This window comes from Dermacentor variabilis, chromosome 3 (assembly GCF_050947875.1).
Source record: "Dermacentor variabilis isolate Ectoservices chromosome 3, ASM5094787v1, whole genome shotgun sequence".
Lineage (NCBI taxonomy): Eukaryota > Metazoa > Arthropoda > Arachnida > Ixodida > Ixodidae > Dermacentor > Dermacentor variabilis.
Genome location: NC_134570.1, coordinates 220,961,851 through 220,988,043, shown reverse-complemented (window position 1 = coordinate 220,988,043; position 26,193 = coordinate 220,961,851). Strand labels below are relative to the sequence as shown.

The 26,193-nt window shown below is 47.2% G+C and overlaps 1 protein-coding gene across 3 annotated transcripts in view; it reads right to left on the bottom strand.

Annotated features, from left to right (window-relative positions):
- Positions 1-26,193, bottom strand: part of LOC142576651 (DIS3-like exonuclease 2) — a 318,054-nt gene that overhangs the window by 144,634 nt on the left and 147,227 nt on the right. For all 3 annotated transcript variants that reach the window (XM_075686870.1, XM_075686871.1, XM_075686872.1), the window contains 4 exons: positions 18,116-18,409; positions 12,188-12,472; positions 6,937-7,126; positions 2,545-2,798 (listed from right to left, as the gene is read on the bottom strand). In XM_075686870.1, the coding sequence (XP_075542985.1) occupies positions 2,545-2,798; positions 6,937-7,126; positions 12,188-12,472; positions 18,116-18,409 (1,023 nt within the window). The remainder of the gene's footprint in view (positions 1-2,544; positions 2,799-6,936; positions 7,127-12,187; positions 12,473-18,115; positions 18,410-26,193) is intronic.

Sequence of the window (26,193 nt, the reverse complement as noted above, 5' to 3'; positions counted from 1 at the left end):
CTAATTGATTTAATGCAATGCTATAAGTGTTCATGCGGGGTGTGGTGCGCGTGCGAAAGCAAGTGCACAAAAGTGCCGACCGTTTCTGCATGCCTAACGCTTTACATGTAGTTTAGTTATAAACAAACATTTTTCACTGTCTACTTTCTATGTCTATTTTTAGCACAGGTGAAAAATTTGATTTCACAGCTGCAAAGGTATGTTTGATAGTTTTTTTTTTTTATAGCAGTCCAGATATAGTCATGATTGGTTATAAGCATTGGATTTTTCGTTCTTCTTGATCTCGCTATAAATAGACTGCACTGTAGCGAAGGAAATGTTTGTTCCAAGTGCTTCAAAATACAGTAAAACCTTGTTAATTCGAACTCGGTTAATTCGAAATCCCAGATAATCAGAACGTTTTCTACAGCCCCATATTTTCCAATGTATATTTGACCGGCTAATTCGAACCGGTGGCCTAGGCCAACCCGGCTAATTAGGAGATCTGGGGTGCTATGCGGCAATTCCCGATCCCCATTTCACCGCAAACCGCAAGATGCTGCCCACAAAAACGTTCGCAGGGGAGGACACCACGGTCAAGGGTCAAAAGCAGAGCAAGGAAAGCATTGCCATTCTGTGCAGCGTGAACATGTGTGGTAAACACAAGCTGCTGCTACTTGTGGTTGGAAAGAGTGGGAAGCCTCGCTGCTTTAAACATGCATGGCTGCCGCCATGAGATGAGCTTATCTACTGGCACAACAAGAAGGCCTGGGTCACAGGCACAATATTTAAAGATTACGTTCGGCAGCTTGACCACAAGTTTGCGGCCACAGGCAGGAATGTACTCTTCGTTGTTGATAACTGCCCGGCTCATGGTGACATCCCACACCTGAAAGCTATCAGGATGGTATTTCTTCCTCCGAACACCATGTCGATCCCGCAGCCAATGGACCAAGGCATCGTTCACCACACGAGGAAGATTTACCGCCACCACCTGCTCAAGCACATGCTCCTTTGCTATGACAATGGCAAGGAGCACTCCATCGACCTCCTCGGGGCCATATGTCTTATTGTGTATGCATGGAAGCAAGTGGAAACCACTTTGATCATGCAGTGTTTTGAACATGCTGGCTTCTTGAAGGAAAGCACCGTCGATGCTGATGCACTTGATGAAGAAGGAGCCGAGTATTGCGACCACATCAATGCACTCTGTGCAGAGGATAACGAATCTGGTGCAGTCGGCTTCGCCGAGTATCTGCCCTTTGAAAACGATCAACAAACGTGCTACTCAGACTTGGAGAGTGAATCTACCACTGATGCAACCATGTGCGATGACAACAATGACGACGATGCTAACGAGCATTCCTGAGCACCCGCTCTCGGGCAAGTTATCGGATCACTGAACGTTATCCGCAGTTTTGTAGAGTGCCACGGTGGAAATTCTCAAATGCTTCACGTAGTTGGCCAACTAGAAAACATGACCCTTGGAGCCCCGAACTATAGGACGCGGCAAACCGGCATCATTGATTATTTTCAGTAATTCAAAGATCGCCGAATAAAGGTAGCGCATTCCTGCAGAAATTTTTTTGCCTGGGTTGCAATTCTTTGTGTGTTCAATCAATTCGAAAACATACACAAAAAGTGTACGGTAAAAGTGTACATGAAATTCTGTACTTTTTCTTTTACAATAAGAATTGGGAGTCAATGTTTTAACTTTGACTAACAGCGATCTTGCAGTGTGCACCCAAATTTTAACTTTGCACATTCATATCTTGGGTTGTGCACGAAACACACGCACAAAGGAAAGGTTGATAATGATGATGATTTTAATGGCGCAAGGAATGACCAAAGAGCGCCTCAACGAAAAGACTAGACGACACGAGTCTTATTGAAGGAGCATTATTTGATGATAACGATGTTTATTGGCATTCCTTTTGAAACGAAGCGGGGACAAAGTTTCCTAGCCTGCTTGATTTAATCAAGTTTTACTACATCTATCACTATCTAGCCATTTGCCTATCTGATCATGATCTTAACTTTCGTATTTAAAGCCCCTATTACAATACTGTACCATTACCTATACTCGCAATGAGTCCGGTTCTATCAATCTCTTCCCTGTTTTTCTTCCACCAATATCCTAATCGCCTACAACTTAGCTTGACTGTTAACGAGTTTATCTTTCCATTTTCTTTGAATACCAACACTTCTGGATGTTGGAAACTCTCTAATGGCCTCCCCGAGTCAATATTCTGGCACAGAAAACAAACACCAGCTACCTTTATTATCAGTATCTGACTGTTTTCAATGTTTAGATTACTCCTTGTTTGTCACGGTGTTAGTTTCATCACCAGGTGACGCTTGTAAGGTTTTTGAGATAATGTTCCTTCAATAAAACTATAAGTTGAGAGTTTGTGCTTGAGTCGTCTGGCCCGTCCCTCCGTGCACAACCCAAGGTCAATAGGCGCCAACTTGCCCAGCTTTCAGTTGTTCTTTGCCTTGCACTGGTGTTGGCCCCTAGAGTGTTGCAACAGAATGCCTCTGAACAGGCCAGGTGGCAGCACCTACCTCTCCAGTGCGCTGCACAAAGCGTTTGGCGAGTGGATGCTGCAGAATGTCAGACACCGTGAGGCCCTCGTACTGGCCCTTGGCTGCACGTGTCGAACCCTGGCCCCTGCGCACGGCAGCTGGCCCCTCCTTCTTCTTGTCCTTCTTCAATGAACGCCTTCTTCGGTGCTTGTTGTCGCCAGTCCGACGTTCGGCCTTGCGACTGCTGACGAGACAACATTCCTCTACTGCAGGTGCCGTCCGCACAGCAGCTACTGCAATGATAATTTTGAATCCAAATTAAACACTCAATTACATTTTACAGTATGGCATCAATAGCTCACTGTTGGATGTGCAAATGTAGTGGGGGGGAGGGAATGCTGTATAAACACATGTAAGGACTGCACCTATGTATGGGCCACAGAACTGGTTTCAGCTACAAAGAAGAAAAAAAAAATGTATGTGAGGCCCACACCCACTGTCTCCATGATCCAGGTGTAAATAACCTTGGGATTCCAAGTGCCCCCCCACAGATGGCATGCGAGGACGCAGCTTCAGCTTCTTTCCCTTCTCCGCAAACTCGTGCTTTAATTTACATCGTATATTGGTGTCAGCATCGCCATGTCCAGCTTTTGTAGCTGTCAATTTCATTTCGTTTGCCTGCAATGTTACATGCACTGTTTGGCTTTACTGTGTGCTGTTTGCCCCTTTTTTCATGAATTGCTGCCGAGTGTTCTGCATTTAGCCCAATGGGCCTTACTAGCTGCATGGCTATATTGAAAGTCGTAGAGTTTGCTCTCAAGAACGGCAAGTGTGCAGCAGGCAGGAGAAGGGCATTTGATGATGGCATAGTCAAAATGATGCACTGAGGAACACAAGCTGCAAAAAAGTGTGCTTTCCGAGGCAAGTCACGCAAGTTTCCCGAACTGGAAGAACAGCTCCTCTGCTATATGATGGAAGCGTGGAACCATGGCTGTGCATTCACAACAGACATGCTGCGCACGAAAGTGCAAGCCTTGGCGCATGCGAAAAGCATACTGCACGAGGGCTTAAAGCTAGTGCCAGCTGGGTAAATGGCCTCTCCTTTTAGCGAAGCACCCCGCTGTTCCAGCAGCTTCCACACGACAAGGTGCTCAGCTTTCAAAAGCATGTTGTCAATGTGCATTATGAGCACAACTACCCTATAAACACGTGGTAAAGGTCACCCCCGTGTACGGGCCACGCCGTTTTTCTGAAGCGAGTATTAGAAAGGGGCACTTGGTTATCCCTATCTGGACGGATGCAAAAGCCTTGCGGACAGAAACGTCAGCAGAAGTCTGCTAGCACCACTGGCAGAGTAGTCACGTGACTCGAGCGGCCGCATCAGCAGAAGCGCCGCGATGTGACCAACGGTGTTCGTCACAAAATGTACACGACGCGAGGTCGTGGGTTCGACTCCCACCCACGGTCGTGGGTTCGAGTGCCTTAATTAACTTTACCTTAATTAACTGTGCCTTAATTTCCAGGCTGCATCCTGGAAACTGACCCCCAAATGTTAGAAAAAAAATCAAGTGCAGTCCTTACATGCGTTTATACTGTATTGTATAGTTTAGACTCTGGAGGACCAGCGCTTAGACGAAGCCCATAAAAAAGAGCGACACACACACACTGGCGAGCAAGCATACTAGCTTATTGTTTCTTTCCTCTAACTTTACGCACCCACAAAAAATGAAAAGAAAGAGGGGGGGGGGGAGTACTTTGGGAACACATAGCATGGCTAACGCATTAGATACAATAATTCTTTTTTTGTGCCAAAGCAGTGACAGGGTGCTGAAACAACTCTTTCTTTTTGCATGTATCAAAATGGCCTCAAATATTTCCCAAGTGCACTGATCTCTGTACAGTAAAAACCTGTGCATCGTAAGAGGTTCTTTTCCTATTACTAGCATCCCAAATTTTCGCCACGTACTACATGCGGATCCGAATGAAAATTGGTCAGAAACTTGGGCTAGAAGTTTTGGCTTCATTATTGCTGCGTGGCTATGGCTTGACTTCGTTATTGCTGCGTGGCTACGGCTTGGTTTCGTTGTTGCTGCGTGACTACAGCATCGTTTCTTCATTGTTGAGTGCGCACCTTGGCAGCACACGTGCAAATCACGCTTTGCGAAGTGGATCTTTTTTATTTTGCATTGAAGGACCAAGATGTCCGGACCACGAAAACAGTACTCAGCTACTTTCATGAGAAAGGTTATTTTAGCCGCACAGGACATCGGCAACAGTGTGGCCAGAAGGCAGTTTGGCGTCAACGAGGGAAGCATTCGAGGATGGTGTCGGCAGAAGGAAGCCCTTTTCGCATGCAGCGGAAGTGAAGAAGTTTTCGCGGCCCGAAGAGTGGGACGTTCCCGGAAATCGAACTCGCCCTGACGGAGTTCGTATGCCAACAGCGAGCTGCGCATCTAGCTGTGAGCGTGGAGCTTATGCAGGCAAAAGCAAAGGAGCTTGCAAGAGAAAAAGGGCTACCGAGCTCCGCCTTCAAAGCGAGCAAGCACTGGATTTATTGCTACATGTGCCGTGCTGGATTTTCCTTACACCGCCGAACTTCGACTTCGTAAAAGCTGCCCGAATTGTTAGAAGAGCTGCTTAGGGCTTTCTAGCGCCACGTTGTTTTGCTGCTCAAGTCCAAGAACTTCTAGTTAGGGCAAATCGGCGATGCTGACCAAACGCCAGTTTATCTGGACATGCCATCACCCCTCACCGTGCACAAAAAGGGCTCTAAACAAGTTTATGTCCAGTCCACTGGAAACAAGAAAACGCGAGTTACCGTCATGTTGCCGTGCACGGCAGACTCATGTCCTATGTCGTCTTCAAGCACAAAACAGTGCCTAAAGGTCAGGAGCTGTAAAAAAATGTGGTCGTGGGATGCCACGAGAAAGGCTGGATGAACGAGTATCTTGTGCTCGACTGGATAAAGTCTGTCTGGTGTAGGCGACCCGGTGCACTGTTGTCGTTCCAGTCCATCCTTGAGCTGGACGCATTTCGTTTCCATTTGGCTGACTCAGTGAAGAGGCAGTTGCGCGAATCCGGCACTGAACTCGCCGTTATCTCGGGTGGGACGACGTCTCAGCTGCAGCCTTTAGATGTTCGCGTGAACAAGCCGTTCAAGGACACGGTCAAGAGCTGTTATGCAGATTGGATGCGCTCAGGTGAGCCTGCAGTGACACCGACCGGGCAGCTGAAGCAGGCTTTGCCAGCCACACTATGCAAGTGGATTGTGGACGCATGGGCCAGCATACCAGAGGACTTTGTGCATCACACATTCAAGAAGTGCGGCATTTCGAATGCGCTCGATGGCGCAGAGGATGAGTACCTCTGGGAGGGCAGCTGAGGAAGGAAGTGTGGTTGAAGTGCAGAGTGCAATTTAAATAAATGTTTTCCTCGAGTTTTACTTGTATTACAGTTGAACCTCGCAATAACGAAATTGGTGGGGAACGTGGAAAAATTCACTCCTGTGAGAATTTCGTTGTGAAAAGAAACAGCACAGATAGGCAATGTATTGCAGAACAACACTTTACTGTCGAAATCCCGTTTGCCTACTTTGCTTGAGGATATAAAACCGTACTGCCGACAGTGCAAAGTGCGCTGCATGCGTCGACCAGCAGTGGCAGCACTGCCGTAGTGCAGTATTCTCGGTCAATTTCTTTCGGAGATGCGATCACTTTTCCAAGATTTCGCGTAACTCGGCACCGGATGCAGAGCAACAGCGCATGCAGCAGCATTTCTCCAGCGCATGCTGTTGCGCGTACTCGCTGACGCGTCCGGTGCGGAGTGCAAAAGTGATCGTAGCTCGTGTACCTGAAGGCAAACTATTGAGATAATTACCTTTTAGCGTAAATCTACGGCCGGTGCCGAATCCCCATGCAATACAATGCCTGTCAGGTGGCACCAAAACCAGCGTTTTTAAAGCAAGAGATGCATATTTCCGGACGATCGCTCAATCATGGCCCGATACCTGACACTCCATATGCTGCGAACGCCATCTCAAGCGCCATAAACAATTCCATGTCAGTGGGACATGGATTTCCTTGTGTTGGGGGCATTTTTCTCACCGAGGCGCACATTACGCAGTGCACTGCCCCAATTGGCGATTGTTCTTCAAAACAGGCATTCAGTTTGCGTTCAGTTTAGCCTCATGCAATTGGCCTAGGCCTCGCCGAATCGTCAGCCGCGGGGAACACAAACTTAATGCTCATTTCGAACAACGATCTATGATCTTGCCTATAGTAGGCGTGGAAAAACCGTCGTCACATGTTGGTAGCAACATGCGTGCCGCTTCAAACGGGCGATCAACAAACAAGATGGTGGCCATGACGTATCAGTATGGGACTGGCCTCGGGTAAGCCACTTGTTGGGTGCAAGCTCGTGCGTCACACATACCTTGCGCTGCGTGAGGGAGTATGGATGCTGCTGGAGCAGCAGGCTTCTCTTCCAGTCCTTCTTGGTCCCCGCTGGGAGCGAGACCCCATGTGAGGGGCCCCCAGCCGCTGCCTGCTGCTACGCTTTTGCCGTCCGGTGGCTGCTGCTCCAAGGTGGGCCCTGGCGGAGGTGGCACGCTGATGCCGTCTACCTGGAAAGATTCACCCTCTACAGCTGCATGCAGACCGAGGCAGCGTACTGAAATCCCCATTAATCACTTTAAAGGATATCACCTGCTGCGCACAGCAGTTGGCTAGTAGTCTAGAGGAAGAACAGCCAGGGTAAAAAGTTTACAGAATGCAGGCGCTCAAAAAAAAAAAAAAAAAGAAGGATATTTTATTAGCTTGGAGCCCACTGCCTGTATTTCAAATGTGCTACACGTACCAGCATAGGCAAACACCATACTGTTAATATGGGTGCAAGATAAAATTGGGCTGCTAAGTGGCTTTTTTGTGGAACCTGCATCTCACAAACTTTTGACCCTACCTGTACATGCACCAAAAATAGTTGTGGGTGTGAATGGTTTATGCAGGTGCTGTCTACCATGGCACATACTATACTGTCGAGACCAATATGAAGGAGAACGTCTGAATTTGGCAATTATTTACATAGCAGTGCAGAACCACATGGACAACGAAAGAAACAGACGGGACACACCGTAGTGTCCAGTCTATTTCTTTCGTTGTCGCTGTGTCCCATCTGTTTCTTTCGTCGTCCATGTGCTTCTGTGCTACTGTGTAAATAATACCATGCCAACCACCCCACAAGTCTGTCCTTTTGGAATTTGGCAAGTCAGTTCCAAAGAAATTTCCAAAGTAGAGCAAGTTAAATGAAAATGAACCATTTTTGTTCCACCTGACAGTAAACAGCAAACCCATACCGGCTTCTCAGAGAAGCCCAGATAATAAAAAAATTTCTCTTGATTCAGGGATCGATCTGTGAACCAGGATGATGCTTGTGCCTAGACAACTTGACGCAATGCAGACAAACGAACAGACAAACAGGACATGCGTGTTGTCTGTGTTGACCTTTTGTCCACATTATGTTGCACTGTACAGGCATAGCTATGAATCTGCACCCACTCGCTCCCCTTTCACTCTTTCTGAGCTGGGCCCGCATAAATTTTGCAACTGCGAAATCTGTGCGGGTTTCCTTTGTATCTGTATGCTACTGGTGGGTGGGTGCCAATTCCTTTCTTTCAGAGCATTTGATTTGCATTCACGAACATGAATTTTGCTTCTTGTAAAGCGAAAATAAAAGATTGCAGAAGAACACATGCTTTTAGAGGAGTGCTACTTATTGAAGTGAAATTACTGCAATAATTTTTAGCTACAACCACACAGAGCCAACAAAACAATGAAGTCAGCGATAGCATATGAGAAAGATAGCATATGAGAAATTAACTGCTTCATTTAAATGAAATATAGAAATAATGACGAAAAGTGAAATGAAAGTAGACAAAAAGACAACTTCGTTTGGGTAGGAGCCGGATCTATGTTACACGTGTGATGACTGCATTCAAATTGAAAGAGTTACAGCACTCACTTACTTTTAGTTGTTATTTTGTACTGTTGTAGTTGTGCACAAACTGTTTAACTGCTTTTGTCACGTTCGGCCTTTTGGGACACGTCAACCAACTTATATAGCTTTTAGCCCAATATGACCATCCAGAATGTATACTGGAAAATAAAACTGATTTGAATTCATAGACTGATTGATGCTCTACCACAGAGCTACCATGGTGGCCATCCAGCTGTCAGCTTTCCTGGTTATTTGCATGCGTGTACTAGACCTAGTCCTCCCAACAGAGCCTGTGTTGTGTTGCCGAGCTGGGGGTGTTGCCGAGCTGGGGGTGTTGCCAGCAAACAGGCACGCTTGGCCAGCCGAACTGTGCTGGAACCGAGTGACGAGTGAAGGAACATGACAAGGCAGCGGACGAAATGGAACTGTCTCTCTTTATTTCATGCTGCGCTCAAGTATTGTCCGCTTGTACATGTGACATCGGCACACGACATAGCCAGGAAGGTCTTAGCTAGTTCGCTTATTGCCACATGGTCGAAAACGTACGCACTTCACCACACAACAGCATGTGGTTTGGAACATCAAGGACGACATCAGGAACAAGAAAGAACAATTAGAGACAGGTCTATATCAAGCTTTTGCTGCTTCAATATAAGAAAATGTTGGAATCTATATGACACAAAGCTTGTTTGAGTCAGTGAGGTAGCAGCAATAGCAGAGCACAGCCTCATTGCCGGTAGCTTTTAAAGGGACTGACAACTGGCCAGAATGTGTTGAGACGTTGATGGAAATGAAATGGCCATGATTTATAGTGATAGAATCCAGCACGCTGTTCGGGATTTAAGTAGGAAATATAATTTTTAATTGGCAAAGAGAGTCAGAAAAACCAGCAAGTGGCGAGGCCTGGCGTTGAAATCTTGATAGTACGTACTTTGAAATGTAGTCAAGAGATTACTGTATTTAGGTCGACTGTCATTAAGTAGAACATAATTATTGCTTAAAGCTGCAGTTCATACATCATAAGACACTTGCACTTTATTCTATATGTATTATGAAGTAAAGAAAGTCCACTCTAACGAACGGCACTCGCGTTATCGCACATGCATAGCGGCGTACCTGCAGTTGTATGCGCGCGAGTATAGCGTGAGTTCACAAGTACCCAAAGTTTTACAATCTCCCTGTGATACAAGATTCCATCGATGAGTTGTGCTGTAAGTGAGTGTGTTTTTTACCTTCGTGTCGGCGCCTCTGTCCCACTGCATCGACGCCGAGCTCTCCGCCGACCGAAATCTCAGTGTTGGGTTTCACTGCTTTAAAGAGTTTATTTTGGTTTGAATGAGGGACACCTGCATCTCGGCGTCTGCCAACACTTTGTTTTTTGAGGTCAAGCTCCTTCAAAGAGGCGGCGGCACGCTTCCTTTCCCGTTAATTCCTCAGTGCGTCGGTCCTTTCTGTTCTCATCCTCCTTCTGCCACGCGTTCACCCCATGGATCATTTGAAGCATCCTCTTGGTCACTTGTGCGGTCAACGCCCAATTTTTCGGGCTCCCTAGGGGCCGCAAAAACATCAGAAAATCAGGCAGTCCGAAAAAAATGAATGCACGTCTTTAACAGCCCTTAAGGGATAAAATTGCCACAGGCACGTCCGAAAAAGCTCCTGAGGCCTGCCAGTACACTTATTAGGCATATCGGTGCTTGTACTGTGACAGGAGACTGGGGTGCACGCATGTATAGTTAAGGAATACATACTGTGTCCCGTGACAATTGCCCCTTCACACACTTGTTATCCTTCACCGCGTACCACTGCTGTAGTAAGGCAAGGCTAACTTTTGGAGACTGGCATTACGCAACATGCTGTGCACTGCGAGCTTCAAAGTCAATAGCGAGGTTTACAAAGGCGGAGTCGGTGCCATTGCTGCCAGCGGCGAATTCTTTCAATGAAATACACAGCACCGCACGGCAAGAAGCTTAATAGCGAACACAGAAGCAACTAGGCCTAACATTGCCGCGGTGGTGGCTACGGCTATCAGGGGATCTGCGTGTGAAAGGCCCGATTCGAGGCGGCATGATAATCAAAATGGCGGCGGTGGTGGCTCTGATCAATGCCATTTCAGACCTGGAGTCAGATCAATATACCTTGACTATATGGCGTACGTGATGGTGCCGCAAAGCCGTGCGCATTATCGGGCATGTTCGAAAAATCGGGCATCTGGCAAATCGGTCGTTAACTACTCTAACAATACCTCATGCCGACGACACGGTGTAAATGACGATTCGTTGCAATTTCTCTGTTATTGGAGCCAGCACTAACATGACTTTCATTCCCTTTGAATAAAGTTAAAGCTAATTTTTCCTGATAAAAGCACAAATTCCCGAGTATTTTCAGACTATTCAAATTCACTCAGAATTCCCGGTTTTTCCCAGTTTTCCCAGTTGGTAGGCACCCTGATAATACTTTCTCACACCTATGGCCGCACTTGTCGTCTGCCTCCCACTAGTGCCGGCCTGTAATCGCTATCGCGCTCACCTATCAATTTTCAGCATTCTTCTAGTGAACGGACTTCATCCTCACTGCAGATTGGAAAATTCCGATAAAAGATGTTTCACAGCGTTTTCTGCATTACTACTTCACAATTAGACGCTCTGGCCATTAAGTTTTAACTTGCACTAAGTGGGTACCACGAAAACTGGTTGTCAGCCCCTTTAAGTGCCTGCGTCACGACAACAAAGTCAATGTATAGCACGCTTGATGAGAGAAATATACTGACGAGAGGTGTATACCCATAGAAGCAAGACACATATCTAAATGCATTTAAGGCTTCTATACCTTTTGTGTCACAATAACACACCCATTCTGGGGGACTGGACAAGAATGGGCCTATACATGTGGCCGCACCATTGAAGTGGAACATTTCCAGTGACTCGAGCAATCTACAGAACGAGAAGAAAGGGGATTAACCGAGAGGCATGATTTTCATTAATCATATCATGCGAAGCTAACAAACGAAGACACCAAGGACAGCAAGGGGAAATTACTTGTACGTACTAATTGAATTAAAGAAATGATAAATCAATGGCAATGAAAGTGGATGAAAAAACAACTTTCCACAGGTGGGGAACGATCCCACATCTTTGCATTAAGCGTGCAATGCTCTGTCCTTGGTGTCTTTGTTGGGTTCTCATGAAGCAGTCCACTGGGCAGACAGCAGCAAGCAGAGAATGGTCTTCTTGGGTACACACCCAGTGGCCGAAGGGGTCTGTACCCATAGTCAAAGACATCCGGTAAGGAAACGACTCCCAGAAAGAGGCGAGGAAAGCTCTGCCGCTTTCAGCGCCGCGTGGCATCCTCTCCTCTGACTCAGTCCGTGTGCTGCTGCCACGATAAAAGAAGCCTGGCTTTAAAGATGCACACCAACTAGGCTGTTTCATAACTTTGCTCAGCCCAAGCAGGTAGGAGATCATTGCAGGCTACAGAGACCAGTGTTGCACCGATCGGTTGAGTGCGAGGATGAGTCGCACAGAACTTGATTGTTTCCTTCGGTACACAGATGACGATCAGTGCCTGTCCGATGTACTGAAGTGTTGGTATGTGTTCCACAAGATTGCGCCTAGAGTAACCACAAATGCCATGGCCACGACCGGAGTACCAGCGCAGCTCAGGGGGTGGTGTGCCTTACAATTTTCCAACTCACCTTCGAGGCGGCCACCGAGTTGAGGCTGCGGCCAATCCGCTCGGCGACACTTTCCCCTGCCCTGCCCGACGGTGCGCTCCCGTCTTGCTGTTGTTCGTTGTTGTTGCGTGCATCCAAGGAGGCCTGCAGGAAAGCCATGTCCTCCAGGTGCTGCTCGAGTGACACACTGCCCGTGCTCTCCGCGTCCGACGACCAGTCGTCCTCGCCGCTCAGTTCGTCGGGGGCGACCACACGCCCTCGCAGAGGAGGCGACGAAGAGCGGTGGTGGCGCTCTTGCTCGGGCACCTGCACAACCACCACAATGGGGCAGATGAATCACTGTGCACCACACGAAGCTTACGGCAGAACAAGAAGCTTCCCACGGCAGGTGTTGGGGCTTAGATAGCGCGAAATGGGTGCAGAGTTGTGGGGATTCTCGACTCTCATACATGGCTTCCTGCACCTCCTGTAATCCAGCTAATCCCCGCAGCTAAGCACTGGCGGCGATCGGTGTGGTTGCAGCACATTATGAGAGATGGCGCAAGTTTTGCACTGCTAATCACGGCGGAGTTACTCGCGTGGAAAAGGGGGTAGGCTCTTCCACTCTGCAAAGGCTTTGCAGTAGGACAGCGGAATGGAAAAACACGATTGTTCGCGTGATTGTAGACGCGAACGATTAGGCATTGGTGTCGTTATGCCTTAAAACGGCAATGAGCATTCCTTGCATGCTTCCCACGAGGTAGCCCTCTCTTCGGCGCTTGCCCAGTCGACGACGGGGCCCGACATAGACTGTAATGCGCAAACAAAGGAACTCGCTCCGAGGTGACAACCGCCACCCTCCGTGGAAGCGGTAACTACCATGAAGACTCTACCAATGAGGCTCTCGTTAATTCGAACGTATTTGGCAGTACATTGGTTAATTCTGGCAACTCTCAGAGTTTGGCGGGCACCCGACCGGAGCAAATGTGCGTCGTGAAACAGCAAAATTGGCGCTAGCGTCCACCGAAAAGAAAAAGCGAGAGTCCACATCTCCATATTCATCAGTCGAAATCATCAGGCAGCAACACCTGAACATCGTGCCTATCTGTACCTCTAAGGCCTTTATTCTTGCATTTACCACCTTGCATAGCACCGCACTGGCCGTGCTTCTTCACGAGTGCATGGTTGCAATACATTATCACATCAACAGCAGTTTCCTCAGCAGTGGTTGTGGCAAACAGTAATTTCGTTTTTGACAAAGTTTCGAGGATGACGAGCACCGGCTATATCACGATGGGCGGCAACCAGCTCACTGGGGAAAAAATAATAGGAATGTCGGCGCAGTAGTAAAAAGCCTGTGTCAGATGAAGACAGGTGCTGCAGCCGCGCTGTGAAGGAAACTGCGAGGCCTTCATTGCTGCGAGCGCTAATCAGCCACGAGATGACGAGAATTGCAGTTACCACAATGCATTTGTGCAAGATAGAAACGGGATTAGCTCATTGATTCAGTAAATAAAAGATTCAGTATATAAAAGAGTGTTGATGTGGTAAGCATTTGTTTATTGTTTTCTTGACACTTTCGATAATTCGACTTTCAATTAATTCGAACATTTCTTTTCGATCCCGTGGAATCTGAATCAACAAGGGTTTAGTGCATCAGCTGATGGTGCGGACTGGACACGAAGGTGTGGCTGGCTTCACTTTGTACCGCCGACGTGGAGATATCATCGAAACGGCATGAAACCGCATCTTTTGTCACAAATTCAGCCAAATTGTGTTTACTCGATTCTAAACACCCCCTTTTTTCCCGATCGCGATGCCCAAAGTGAGTGGGGATGCTTAGATTCGAAAAATCTACAATGACCCCCCCTCCCTATTTTCGCTGCGACATCACGACAAGATGGGTGCGAGGAATAACATTTTATTTTGTGAACATTCAAAAGAAAAATCGGTGCACACAGTGAACCCACTGCTTGTGTCGGACGCTCAGTTACTATCCCTGCCACTCGAGTTCGTCGAACCGCTTGAACCGCCGCTCTCCGTATCCCACAGCAGGTCGTCTTCCCTTCCGTTGAAGTGGTTTGTGGTCGAGCAGTTCTTAAATGATTTGACCCCAACGTCCACTTGGACCCGCTTCCAAGCGTCCAAAATCCAATTTGCGATGGTTGATGGGGACGCTTTCTGCAGCTTTCGCCATACATCCGTACAGTCCACCTGTACGGCATCCGCGGCCACCTCGGGACTCCGACGGCTCCGGCTCAATGACAGAGTGAGCAAGCGCGCTTGGCGGCCTTGGCTACGCATGCTTCCTAACAAATAGGGGGGTGCTTAGATTCGCATGCAAACTTTTTTCAGAATTTTTTTCGCGAAAATAGAGGGGGGTGCTTAGAATCGCGAAAATACGGTATTTCTTTCTTCTCATTGAAATTTGCTTTTTCTGACTTCCCAATTATTTGGGAAATTTAGCTGCCTCTTTACGTAATAAAACTTCCTAGGTGACTGTACTTCCTTGCATAAAAGATAAAATTTCAATATAACAATACGCGGCTCGCACGCAAAAAACTTGTTGCATTTGCAAGACCTCAAGGCAAACATTATAAGCTTCGTCACAACAGGTTAATAATGGACAACTCCACCTATGTATATGATCATTCTACGGACAAAGTAATCCAACGACCATCATAACTAAAATATGATCCCGGTGAACAAAAAAAAAAAAAAATGCCTTCTTTCGATTTTATATACCAACATTAGAAGCCTTCTGCCTAAGCTCGACTGTTTCTAACCTTATTTCCACCACAGATAGCAACGTTCTTATTCTAACTGAAACTTGGCTAAACACAACCATTGATAACACCGAAATTCAGATTGCCTTAACCGACTTCGATATATTCTGTTGCGATCGTGATGCGAGGCGAGGAGGATGAGTGTTAATAGCCGCTAACCGCAACCTTCATTGTTTCAAAATTGATATCTCCTCTCCATTGGAAATACTGTTTCTGTGCACTAAAAATTCACACCCACCCTTAATATTCGAATCTTGCTACCGACCTCCTGATGCCGATTCAAGCTTTGTTGCATGCTTCCATGAGGCACTTTGCACTCTGGCACATTCTTTTCCTAATGCGCCAATCATTCTGTTAGGCGATTTCAACTTTCCAGCAATAGTATGGTCTGACATAGCACAAACATTATCGAAGCGCAATGCAGAAAGTGAATTTCCTGACACGTGTCTTACGTTTGGCTTATCGCAGCTCATCTTCAATCCAACAAGGCATATAAATCAATCGTCCAGCTTGCTCGACCTCTTGTTTGCCACGCATCCTGACAACTTTTCTGAGATAACATTTTTGCCCGGGCTTAGTGATCATGCTGTAATTCACGCTACTTATCAATTTCATATAACATATCCCCCCAAAATAAGAAAGATCATAACGCTCTACGACAGAGGGGATTATGTCGCGTTCAATGAAAAGTTAACTCAGTTCAGTTACTCCTTTCTCGAAACGTTCACTTGTCGTTCCGTTGAAGATAACTGGTTAATGTTTAAATCCAAAATGCAAGAACTAACGAAAGCCCATATTTCTACCATCACTGTAACTGAACGGCCCTCATCCCCTTGGTTTAATAACACATTAAAACGCCTGAACAATAGAAAGAAAAGGCTTTATCGTATCGCCAAGCAATCTAACATGTCGCGTGCATGGGAAAAGTACCGCTGCATTGACAAAATGTTTCAGTCACAAGCTAACAAAACTAAGCGATCATTCTTTTCAACCTCGCTTCCTGATATGCTACGTAATAACCCTTGTCAATTCTGGAAGGTTGTCAATCCATGCCCAAAGAAATCGATAAATATACTTGACCAAAATGGCGTCTCTATCCCTGATACTGAACTTGCAACAACACTTAATTCAACATTCTGTTCAGTTTTTACAAAAGAATCTGAAGGCAATCTTCCTTATTCCCTTACCCTCAATATCCCCCCATGCCTGCCACCACGTTTGAACCTCATGGCATCTGCAGACTAATAGAATCTTTGAAGCTAACTTAATCGGCTGGCATTGACGGAATTAACGCTAAAGTGCTTAAGAATACAAAAGATGTCACTAGTGTCATCTTATCACACATTTTTCAACAGTCACTCTCGTCTGGAGTGGTGCCGCAGGACTGGAAGACAGGTGAGATCATTCCAGTCCCCAAAAAAGCTTCTTCAACGTCATGTCTTGACTACCGGCCTATTGCCATTACCAGCGTTTGTTCCAAACTGATGGAGCATGTAATCTTTTCCCACATCATGAGATTTCTAATTTCTAACAAATTTTTTCGTCATAGTCAGCACGGATTTCTTAAGAACTTATCTTGCGATACTCAACTTGCGCTCTTTATAAATGACATCAGTTCCCAATTAGACCTTAATGTACCCGTAGACTCATTGTTTTTAGACTTCGAGAAAGCTTTTGATAAGGTACCCCACAACCGTCTTTTCTTGAAACTTTCAGTCCTGAATCTCAATCCCTTAATTTATGATTGGCTGCGCAGCTTTCTGACCGGCCGACAACAGTTCGTTTTTTGCAAATAACTTTTCATCCCCTCTGTCTCCTGTACTTTATGGGGTTCCTCAAGGTTCTGTTCTTGGCCCCCTCCTCTTTTTAATCTACATTAATGACCTCCCTAATGACATATCTTCTAACATATGCCTATTTGCGGACGACTGTGTTATTTACTGACCCATTAACAATAGCTCAGATATCCCTGCCCTGCAGCGTGACTTACAAACGGTTGAAAAATGGTGTAAGACATGGTTAATATCATTAAATGTAAATAAAACCTCATTAATCTCTTTCAATCGTCAGCACTCTTATGTAGCACCCTCATATCTCTTAGGTAATTCAATAATATCATCTGTGACCTGTTATAAATACTTGGGGCTTACCTTAATTCAAGATCTTTCATGGTCCTCTCACATCGCTAAAATAACTAACGAGGCTAACCGCACCGTAGGCTTCCTCCGGCGACATCTGAAATTTGCCCCTCCTCCAGTAAAAACTCTTGCCTACAAATCTGTGGTAAGGCCCAAACTTGAATACGCATGCTCAATTTGGGACCCTCATCATACTAATCTTTCTAACATGCTTGAATCTGTCCAAAACCGCGCAGCCCGATTTATCTTCCATGACTATTCTTCATATACAAGTGTCACAGCACTAAAATCTAATGCAAATCTTCCTAGACTACAAGCGAGACGTCAAGTGTCCAGGCTCATTCTATACCACAAGTTTTATCATGCCCCGATTGGTAACAGCGTCATATCGCCAGCTCACCGCCATTCATCCCGGACTAATCATTCAAAGTCAGTGTACCCCCCGCATGCGCGCACATCATCCCATCTTCATTCGTTTTTTCCACGTACAGCGAGAGACTGGAATGATCTGCCTGAAGAAGCAGCGGACCACTCCAGTGTGACTGCATTCAGGACTGCCATCGAACGCATTTTCCTTTGAAGCAGCCCACCCCTCATGTAAAACTCCTCTCCAGGGGCATTTGAGGAATAAATAAATAAATAAATAAATAAATAAATAAATAAATAAATAAACAAACAAACAAACAAACTTCTACATAAGAAAGCTAACTGCCGATATTACTGACTTCCTCTCAGATCCCCTTCCCTTCTATGTAAGCGGCACAAGTCAGTGGCATGATTTACAATTCTCAACAATCCGACCTCCTCTCGAAAGATGTCTAGGTCTATTCCCACCCATCACACCCCGTATGAAACAGTCATTCACAATCAACCACATCTCACAGTGTGTACTATTGCAAGCATTATTAGTGAAAATTGACAGGAGAAGAGGGCCTAAGACTTGGAGCTTCAATGTGGAACATGTGGGCAAGTTGGCCCGGGGCCATTTGTTACCAATCACTTTTGGTGCAATGCATCCTTTTGTACTACCAAAAATGCAAATTCACCTCGAGTAGTTCCTCGGGCGAGAAGACCATGGTGGAGCCCAGGTCCTCTGTCTCGGCCCAGGGGTCCACAGTGGTGACCTCCTGCTCTCGTTCCGGCTCTGGCTGTGGCTCTGGCTGCGGAGCTGTCTGTGCTGGTAGTCGGTCCCCGCCCAGTGTTGTGGCGACTAGTGCCGAGGGGAGTGGCGCCAACGATGCCTCCAGCGAGCACGGCATGGGCAGCCGGCCTGGGCGAGGGTCTCCAGATTTGCGGTGGCTTTTGCCATTGCGTCGCTGCTTCTGCACGTACTCTTGGACCTGTCCTCAGAGTGCAACCAGGAGAGAGCGCAGTCACTTCTCGCAATCCCACCTCACAGAGACTTTTCCCACCATGGCAGCATTAGCTTCCTTAAAACAAGGAAGCAATTTCGCTCTTTTTTTATTCATATTTATTTTTCAGAACTTAAAAGAGCCACATAAGACATTTGGACAGTGTTTCTTAAAAATGTCATTTGTAATTTTTTTTTTTACTTTCCATGCTTCAGTTTTGGATTTTAGCAGAAATTGCCTGAATATTATTTGTTCATTTTCTCCTCGCTTCCCTAGCATGGAAAAGAGTGTGTCAGCCTTGTACAGTTGAACCCACTCATATAAAGTTCTATGCAATAGGAGTGCTGCAGGAGGAATGCACCAAACAACAAGCAGCATTGTGTCCCCACAAGGTGCATTTAGGGCTCATTCACACCGGCGACTGACAGTGGTCGCGCGACCAAGTTGGTCGCAAAGCGACCAGTCGCAAATGGTCGCAAACGGTCGCCTTTCTTGAAAAGCGACCATTTTGGGCCAGTCGCTTTCTGCGCGATTTTTCAGTCGCGCGACCGTGGTCGCAAAACTGATAAACCAATCAGCGGCGCACCGGAAGTGATCTTTCGTGTGTCTACATCCGGCCTCCTCCGGCGCCGCGTTCAAATTCCGCGTAGATTCCGAGAGTTCTCGCTGAGAACGATAATCTCCGGGATTGCGACTTGCGGGTCGCGCTCAGCCGGGCTTGCCGGTGTGAACATCAGTCGCCTTCGGTCGCTTTTTGATTGCGAGTCGCAAATGGTCGCGCGACCTCCTCAAGTCGCCGGTGTGAATGTGCCCTTAATCTCCATGTTCAAGTGATCAGCAGTAGCTGATCACAGGAACATGCAGCGGTAGTGATGCAATACAGTCAAATCTTGATATAACAGACCAGACGGGACACCGCAGAACATTGCTCATTATTCTGAAAGGGTAATTAATTAAGGGAATATGAGACATTCACCCAATCGTAGCAGCTGCTACGAAGGAAACCCATACGAGTTCCTCAAAAGAAAAGCCTCGCAGCTGAAGAAAAAATCATCGTGCTCCGGGGCTCAAACCTGGGACCACTGCCTTTCCAGGGCAGCCGCTCTACCATCTGAGCTAACCAGGTGGCTAGCTCAGACTTTCTTCGACTGCAAGGCTTTTCTTTCAAGGAACCCGTATGCGTTTGCTTTGTAGCAATTGCTACTATTGGGTAGATGTCTCATATTTCCTTAATTACTTCTCTCCACCTTGCGGGTTTCCACAGAACTATTACATCGAACTCTTGCCTTTGCCTCGAGTTCTTGACAAGTTCGACTTCGCCCTGACATCTGCTAGCCGCCTGGTTAGCTCAGATGGTAGAGCGGCTGCCCCAGAAAGGCGGTGGTCCTGGGTTCGAGTCCCGGACCAAGACAAATTTTTCTTTGACTGCAAGGCTTTTCTTTGGAGGAACCCATATGGGTTTCCTTTGTAGCAACTGCTATGATTGGGTGGACATCTCATAATCCCTTAATTAATTATTTGTGTCCACCTTGCGGGATTCCACAGAACTATTACGTCAAATTCTGAAAGGTCATTATAGTGAAAGCCCCAAAATTAACCATTCTGCGTGTCAAGCCATCAGTTCATAAGTTGTCACCGTGTGAGCTATCTCCCAAAACGCTGCTGCTGGCTCTTGGCCCGTGCAGTTGCCGGGCCGAGATTCCACCACCACGCATCGGTGAAGCACTGTACAATAAGAGTGATGCATGCAAAGCAGACACTGATGCCGAGAGAACTACTGACAAAACGGAAGCTCCATGTTGCCTCCAAAGCACAATGTTTCTTGTTTGTTTGTTTTTCGCATTCCTTGTCGTGGACATCGCAACTGTTTCGCTTGAGGCGGACACGTGAAATATTCCTAAGCGCAAGCATGCATAAACGACACCATCTGGGAAGTGCAAACTGCGACTCAGTGGCTTCCCCGCAAGTACAGAGGTTAAACTTCTCCGCGCGTGTAGCTACTACTGTCACAGAAAGAAGCGTGTAAGAAAGAGGAGTGTGCAGGAAGGGTGAAAGAAGGAAGAGACGCGCCTCCGTTGCTAAGCAACACTTGCATGGGTGGAGCATGTGCTCACAAAACCTGATGCATTGTGACCTTTGCAATAGATCTAAAAAATTCTCTCCCACATTTTTTTATGGAGCACTGTCTTGGGTTTTCCGAACCTGTGCGCGCGCAGTGGTGTCTGCTTCCTGTGCCTTGTCGTCTGCTAGCCTACTGTTTCGGGTGCCGTGAAGCATACATGGAAATCTAAGAATCCCTGGATTTCTGAATATTAGTTTGTAGTACTGAGGTGTTGTTTACATGACACCGAAATTGAATAACGATCATTATTCTGAAAAGTAACATACAGTGGAACCCTTATTATACAACTTTCTCAGGACTGCAAAAAAGCGTCGTAAAATGCTGGCGTTGTAAAATCCGAACATAAATTATGCCTATAAAGATACTACTTATTTTGCGCAATGGATTTACGAGAAACTTCAAGTAAACTACTAACATACTCTGCAGGGCTTGGAGACCCAAATTACCAAAAAAGTAGATGCGACAAGAATTAATGCTGCAGTACAAGTACCAATCCTGATTTATTCAAACGAACCTTCACGGCCCTCCACTGCCCACAGCTGCAATTCCCGCCAGCTGGCGCACACTTTAAAAAAAGTCGGTTTCTTTTGGACCTTGTTTGATCCGTGAACCAAGAGCTTTCACTCGAGTTGGGCAACGTCCAAAAGGAGGTCTTCTATGGCGTCGCATGAACAGATGAAGTTCCGGATGCCGTCTATGTGCTGTAGCATCTCGGTGAACGTGGTAGGCATGGCATCTGTGGAGTCATCGCTGTCCTCGTCCGAAGTCGCAGTGGTGTCGGCACTAGGCAAAGCCTCCTCGATGGCGTCATCCAGCGACAGTTTGTCACAGATCGCAACGTTGTCGTCGGCCTCCACGTACTCGGCGAAGGTCGTGGTGAGGCTTAAACCCTAGAAATTGTTGTCGCCAAAGCCTGCATCGGCCTTGAGCGACATCGAGGTTGTTGCGTCCCCAGCAGAGGAAGCAGTTTCTTACTTAAAGCCACAGTGCTTGAACGAGTTAGCGATTGTGCTTCGCGACACTGCGTTCCACAAACTGGCAATAAAATGCATGCCGTCAAGCACAGTGGTCTTTTTTTCTGACTTGCTGCGCTCCATAGCCGCCAGACAACGCTGCCCTAACCGCTTCCGGTACCCTTGCTTGACGCACTTAATGATGCCGGCGTCCAGCAGCTGCAGCCGGCTTGTGTAGTTGGGTGGAAAAAAAAACCTTTATGTTCCTCAGGCTGGACGTATCGGGTGAGTGGCATGGTGCGTTGTCCACGAAAAGAAATATTTTCCTTGCCTTAGCACCCATTTTGTTATCCAGCAGCTGCAAAAAATTGCTGAAGAGCGAAGATGTCATCCACGCGTTTTTGTTGAAGTTGTAACTGCACGGCAGGGTCTTCAAGTTCTTAAAGCACCTCGGCTTGGCAAACTTTCCAACAACGAGCACGGGCAGCCTCTCGGAACTGTCTTCGTTAGCACAGAATGGTGCCGTCACATGCTCTTTATTATTCTTGCCACTATGACAGCAGTCACCTCTAAATGCAAGGGTTTGCTCGGGCTGCATATGAGAAAAAATACCACTCTCATCGGCGCTGAAAATGTCGCAGGGTTTTTATGCAGCAATCATCTCCGGCAGCGACTACACCCACTCGTTTCTCGTTGAAAAATCCACGGAAGCGCTTTCTCCTCTGGAGTGGTTGTACACAATCCTGTTTCGTTTCTTAAAGCAACTTAGCCACCCGTTCAATGCTTGAAATTCGTCAATGCCCAGACACAATGCCACAAGGTCCGCCTTTTCTTTTAGGATGGCACCGTGAACGTTGATTGCAGAGCTCCGTGCTTGAAGCAGCCACTTGGCGAGAACTTTTTCTAGCTTCTCATGCTGCCCTTCTTTTGCCACTTTCCGCTTGAGCCCGAACTTGTTGGCATTCTGCAATATCAAGGCTCTGCTTGCCAGGATCACCTTAAGTGAAGATTGGGGTATCTCAAGGTCCCGGGCAATGCTGGCTTTCGTGGCTCCACGCCGCTTTTCTGCATCCTCGATAATATTCAGCTTATCGCCGAGCGACAGAACTGCCCGCTTTCGAGACCTCTTGCGTCGCATTGCTTCACACAACTCAAAACCTCCGTTGAACACTGGTCGCTAGGATTACGACGAAGAACATGTGAGATAAACGTAGGCCTCTCCGCACTACCTTGCCAGCGATCTGCTGCTGGGAAACTGGAAGGAGAGAAACGCTTCCCCAACATGACGAGAGGAGGCGACACCTAGAAGAGAGGGAGAAAGTGATTGTGAAGAAGAAAAGGTGCTATTTCAGCACAGCGAGCGTCATGAGTGGCTGCCGGTAGGAGAGAGAGAAACAAACGATGAAACGAGGCAGGGAAGAAAGCTGCGCCGGAGCGAACTGGTCGAGCAGTGTCAAACACTCTGCATGCGGAGAGACGGAGCAAGGAAAGAGACCCGCAGCACTTTTCTTTCGTCCACCGTTCTGTCCTGCGCTTCGCGAGGGTCGTCATATGACGCGGGTCAGGCATAAAATTGCGTTGGATAATCGGGGTTTCTAATGCATTGCTTGTATGGGAACTTCGCCGGGTCTGTGCTAATCCGTTGTAAAATCCAGGTCGTCACAAAACCGGGGGACGCATAACCGGGGTTCCACTGTATTCTGAAGATCGCAGCACTGAAATATTTTTACATTAAAACCGTAAGAAGTCAGCAGCAGCATGGCCAGCTGGTGCCGCCAGCAACCGTTGCCGGGTGAGAAGCAAGTGCAAGCAATGCTGTCCCAATGCCTTTTTCCTTGTATTTTCAAAGTTGAGATTTCAAGATATCAGAAGTCCAGCGCAATAAATTTTTTTAGACAAGATGTGAAGAACACGTGGTTTGACACTACGGCCAGAAAAAACTGACTTAACCGATATTTTGAGTTGTCGGAGTTTGATTTAGGGAGGGTTTGCTGTACATCAAAAGTAACTTGGAACTGAAAAATTCTGTGTTTGCTTTTGCTAATCACGTTATGGATTTGATATGCATGTATTTGTATATACACTTTAACCTTGATATACCAAACTTCCATATAAGAATATTGTCTACATACACAGTACTTAATCTTTTATAACTTCTTGTTCCATAGAACATCCTATATTTAGAACCTTAATATAACAAAGTGAGTTGATACACAATTTCAATATAACGAAATTTTACTGCCATCGTGGCAGCATAGTGGGACAATAAATAAAAACTCGCACAGATGCAGATGGTCACATGATTAAATTACGAGTGGCTGCTGGTAAATGCACCACTCAAATCCCATTGCGCGCCATACGGTCAAGAGGGACTGCTGAAGCGGAGCAGTGTCACATTCCGTACAAAGTCCAAGTGCGTTAAGGTCCTATCTCGCCCTGCGTGCTGTATGCTTTGGGCGTGAGTGAGAGCTTGCGAAGGTTAACCGAGAAGAATGGTGATTTGATTAGTGCACCATTCCCGCCGCATCAGCAAAGAGGGAAGCAAGGCCAGCTCGCAGTTAACGCTCAAGCACGGTGTGCGGGAGTCTCCTTCTCCACTGCGGCCGAGTGCACACACATTTCAGAAGTGCCACTGGTGCTGCGTTATCTTGAGTTTCAAAGGCCGGCGAAGCATTCGCTCCCTGCTGCTGGTGCTTTTTCATGATGGCGTCGTCTCACTGCGAGCTCCACTATTAACCGTGGGGAGTGGCTGGCTCTGCTTTGTACTGCTGGTGTGAAGATATCGTCAACACGGCGTCAAACTACCTTTCATCATCGACTCTCAAATTCAACAAAGTGACCTTCTTTTTAAAAATCCGAATTTGCTTTTTATGATTGCATGATAATTCACAATATGTTTCGGCTCATTTTGGGAAAGAAAACTTCACTGGCAACTGTACTAATTTGGAAAAAGGGTAGAATTTAAATATAGTTAGATTTCTATGTAACAAAGCAAATTGCTGATTTTACTGACAGTTATATCAAGGTTTAACTGCAGGTGTACCGACCTATTGCAGCACCATACCCATGGGTGCCACCACATTTGCTCACGTGACAGTGTCCACCTACAGCGCCTTTTCATTGGCGTTTGCTCACTTGTCTACAATGGTTACGGCAGCCACCATGGGTAACAACAAAGCTTTGGCCAAAGCTGCAGTGACAGTACACCTGTCAGACAGGAACTGTTCACATAGTGTTGCAAATGGGTTGCAAGCCCCAAGGGTAGCGTTGGCCTGGCGGCCTGGGGCACAACTGGAAGCATCCGAAGGTGCTGGCAAAGCATGAGTCGACTGCTAACAGAACAACTTGTTTATTCTAGCATCGCAAAAGAGCGGCCGGTCAGGTCGACCGAAGTGGAGAGACGGGAGACCACGTTACTCGACGGAAGAAATCGGAGCCTCCCTCGGCGTCCGGGGCAGCTGCTTTTATACTCTTGGAATCGAGGGCAAGAAGGAACGGCTGGCGAGAGGCGCCCGTGACGGCGGGAGACGGACACGCTGAGAGACACGTTGAGACAAGAAGTGACGCATCCGCCGGGCTGGCGCCGGTCAGACCTCCTCGCTTCACAGTTGGGGAGCTCCTCTACCCGGCTGCCGTGCTTTGACAAGCGTGGGCACCAACATGCACACACACACACACGCACACACGAAGACACATGGCATTGAAACATGCCTGGACGCGCTTGGCGGGGAGGCGTTGCGGCAGCGCTGAACGGGCCAAAATGTCCGCCGCTTTGAACGAAGCCCCGGCGTCCGTTGCATCCGCGCCGGCTATACCGCGCGTCGTAGGCGAAACGTAACAGACCGCCCCGCCAGGAGAAGGAGATCCCGATGGTCAGGGGACTGCACCCGCTGTCCGGAGGGATGTCGCGCGATGATGCTCATAACCGAAGTCGGTCGTCCCTTGGCGTTTCTTGAGCGCAGCGCACAGAGAAGGCCTCGTTCTCACGTTCAGGTTCACACAGGACACTGCAAAGTGACTTCGGGAGAGTTGCCATTTTTGTTCTCGTTCCCAGCAAGCGTTAGAACTACGCCGAAACTCAACCGCTCAGTCAGCAAGCACGACACAATCCTCACTAAGCCATGTCAGGCTCTTTTCCCTTTTATACTACTGCCTAGTTCCTTACAGTAGTCTAGCAGCACTCAGAATGCGTCCACAAATTGGAAAATTGCGCTAGAAAGCACGTCATGACTTTGAAACACTAAACAAAAGCAATACGTTAAAAATCCTGCCTCAGGAAGAAAAACATCAGTAACAAATAACTTTGAGGCTGATTCCTACGTTAGGGGCCTCGACTTAAGCCATCGGCATTACCGTTGAGACTCCCCTTTTTGTAACGCACCTCAAAGGAATATTGTTGCAAAGCGAGGCTCCAGCGCAGGAGGCGGCCATTTGTGGAAGAGATGTTCTGCAGCCATTGGAGAGGGCAGTGATCTGTCTCGAAGCATGCGAAGCGGAGACTGCAGCGAGCGACCGTACACCAGCTCAGCTGGCGAAAACCCCGTAGCCGCATGCGGCGCGGTCCTTAATGCAAACATCACCCCAGGCAGACACAGCTCCCAGTCAGTTTGTTGCTCAAACCACAATGCTCTCAACACGCGCTTCATGACGGAGTGGAGCTTCTCAACGGAATTCGACTGTGGGTGGTACACTGAGCT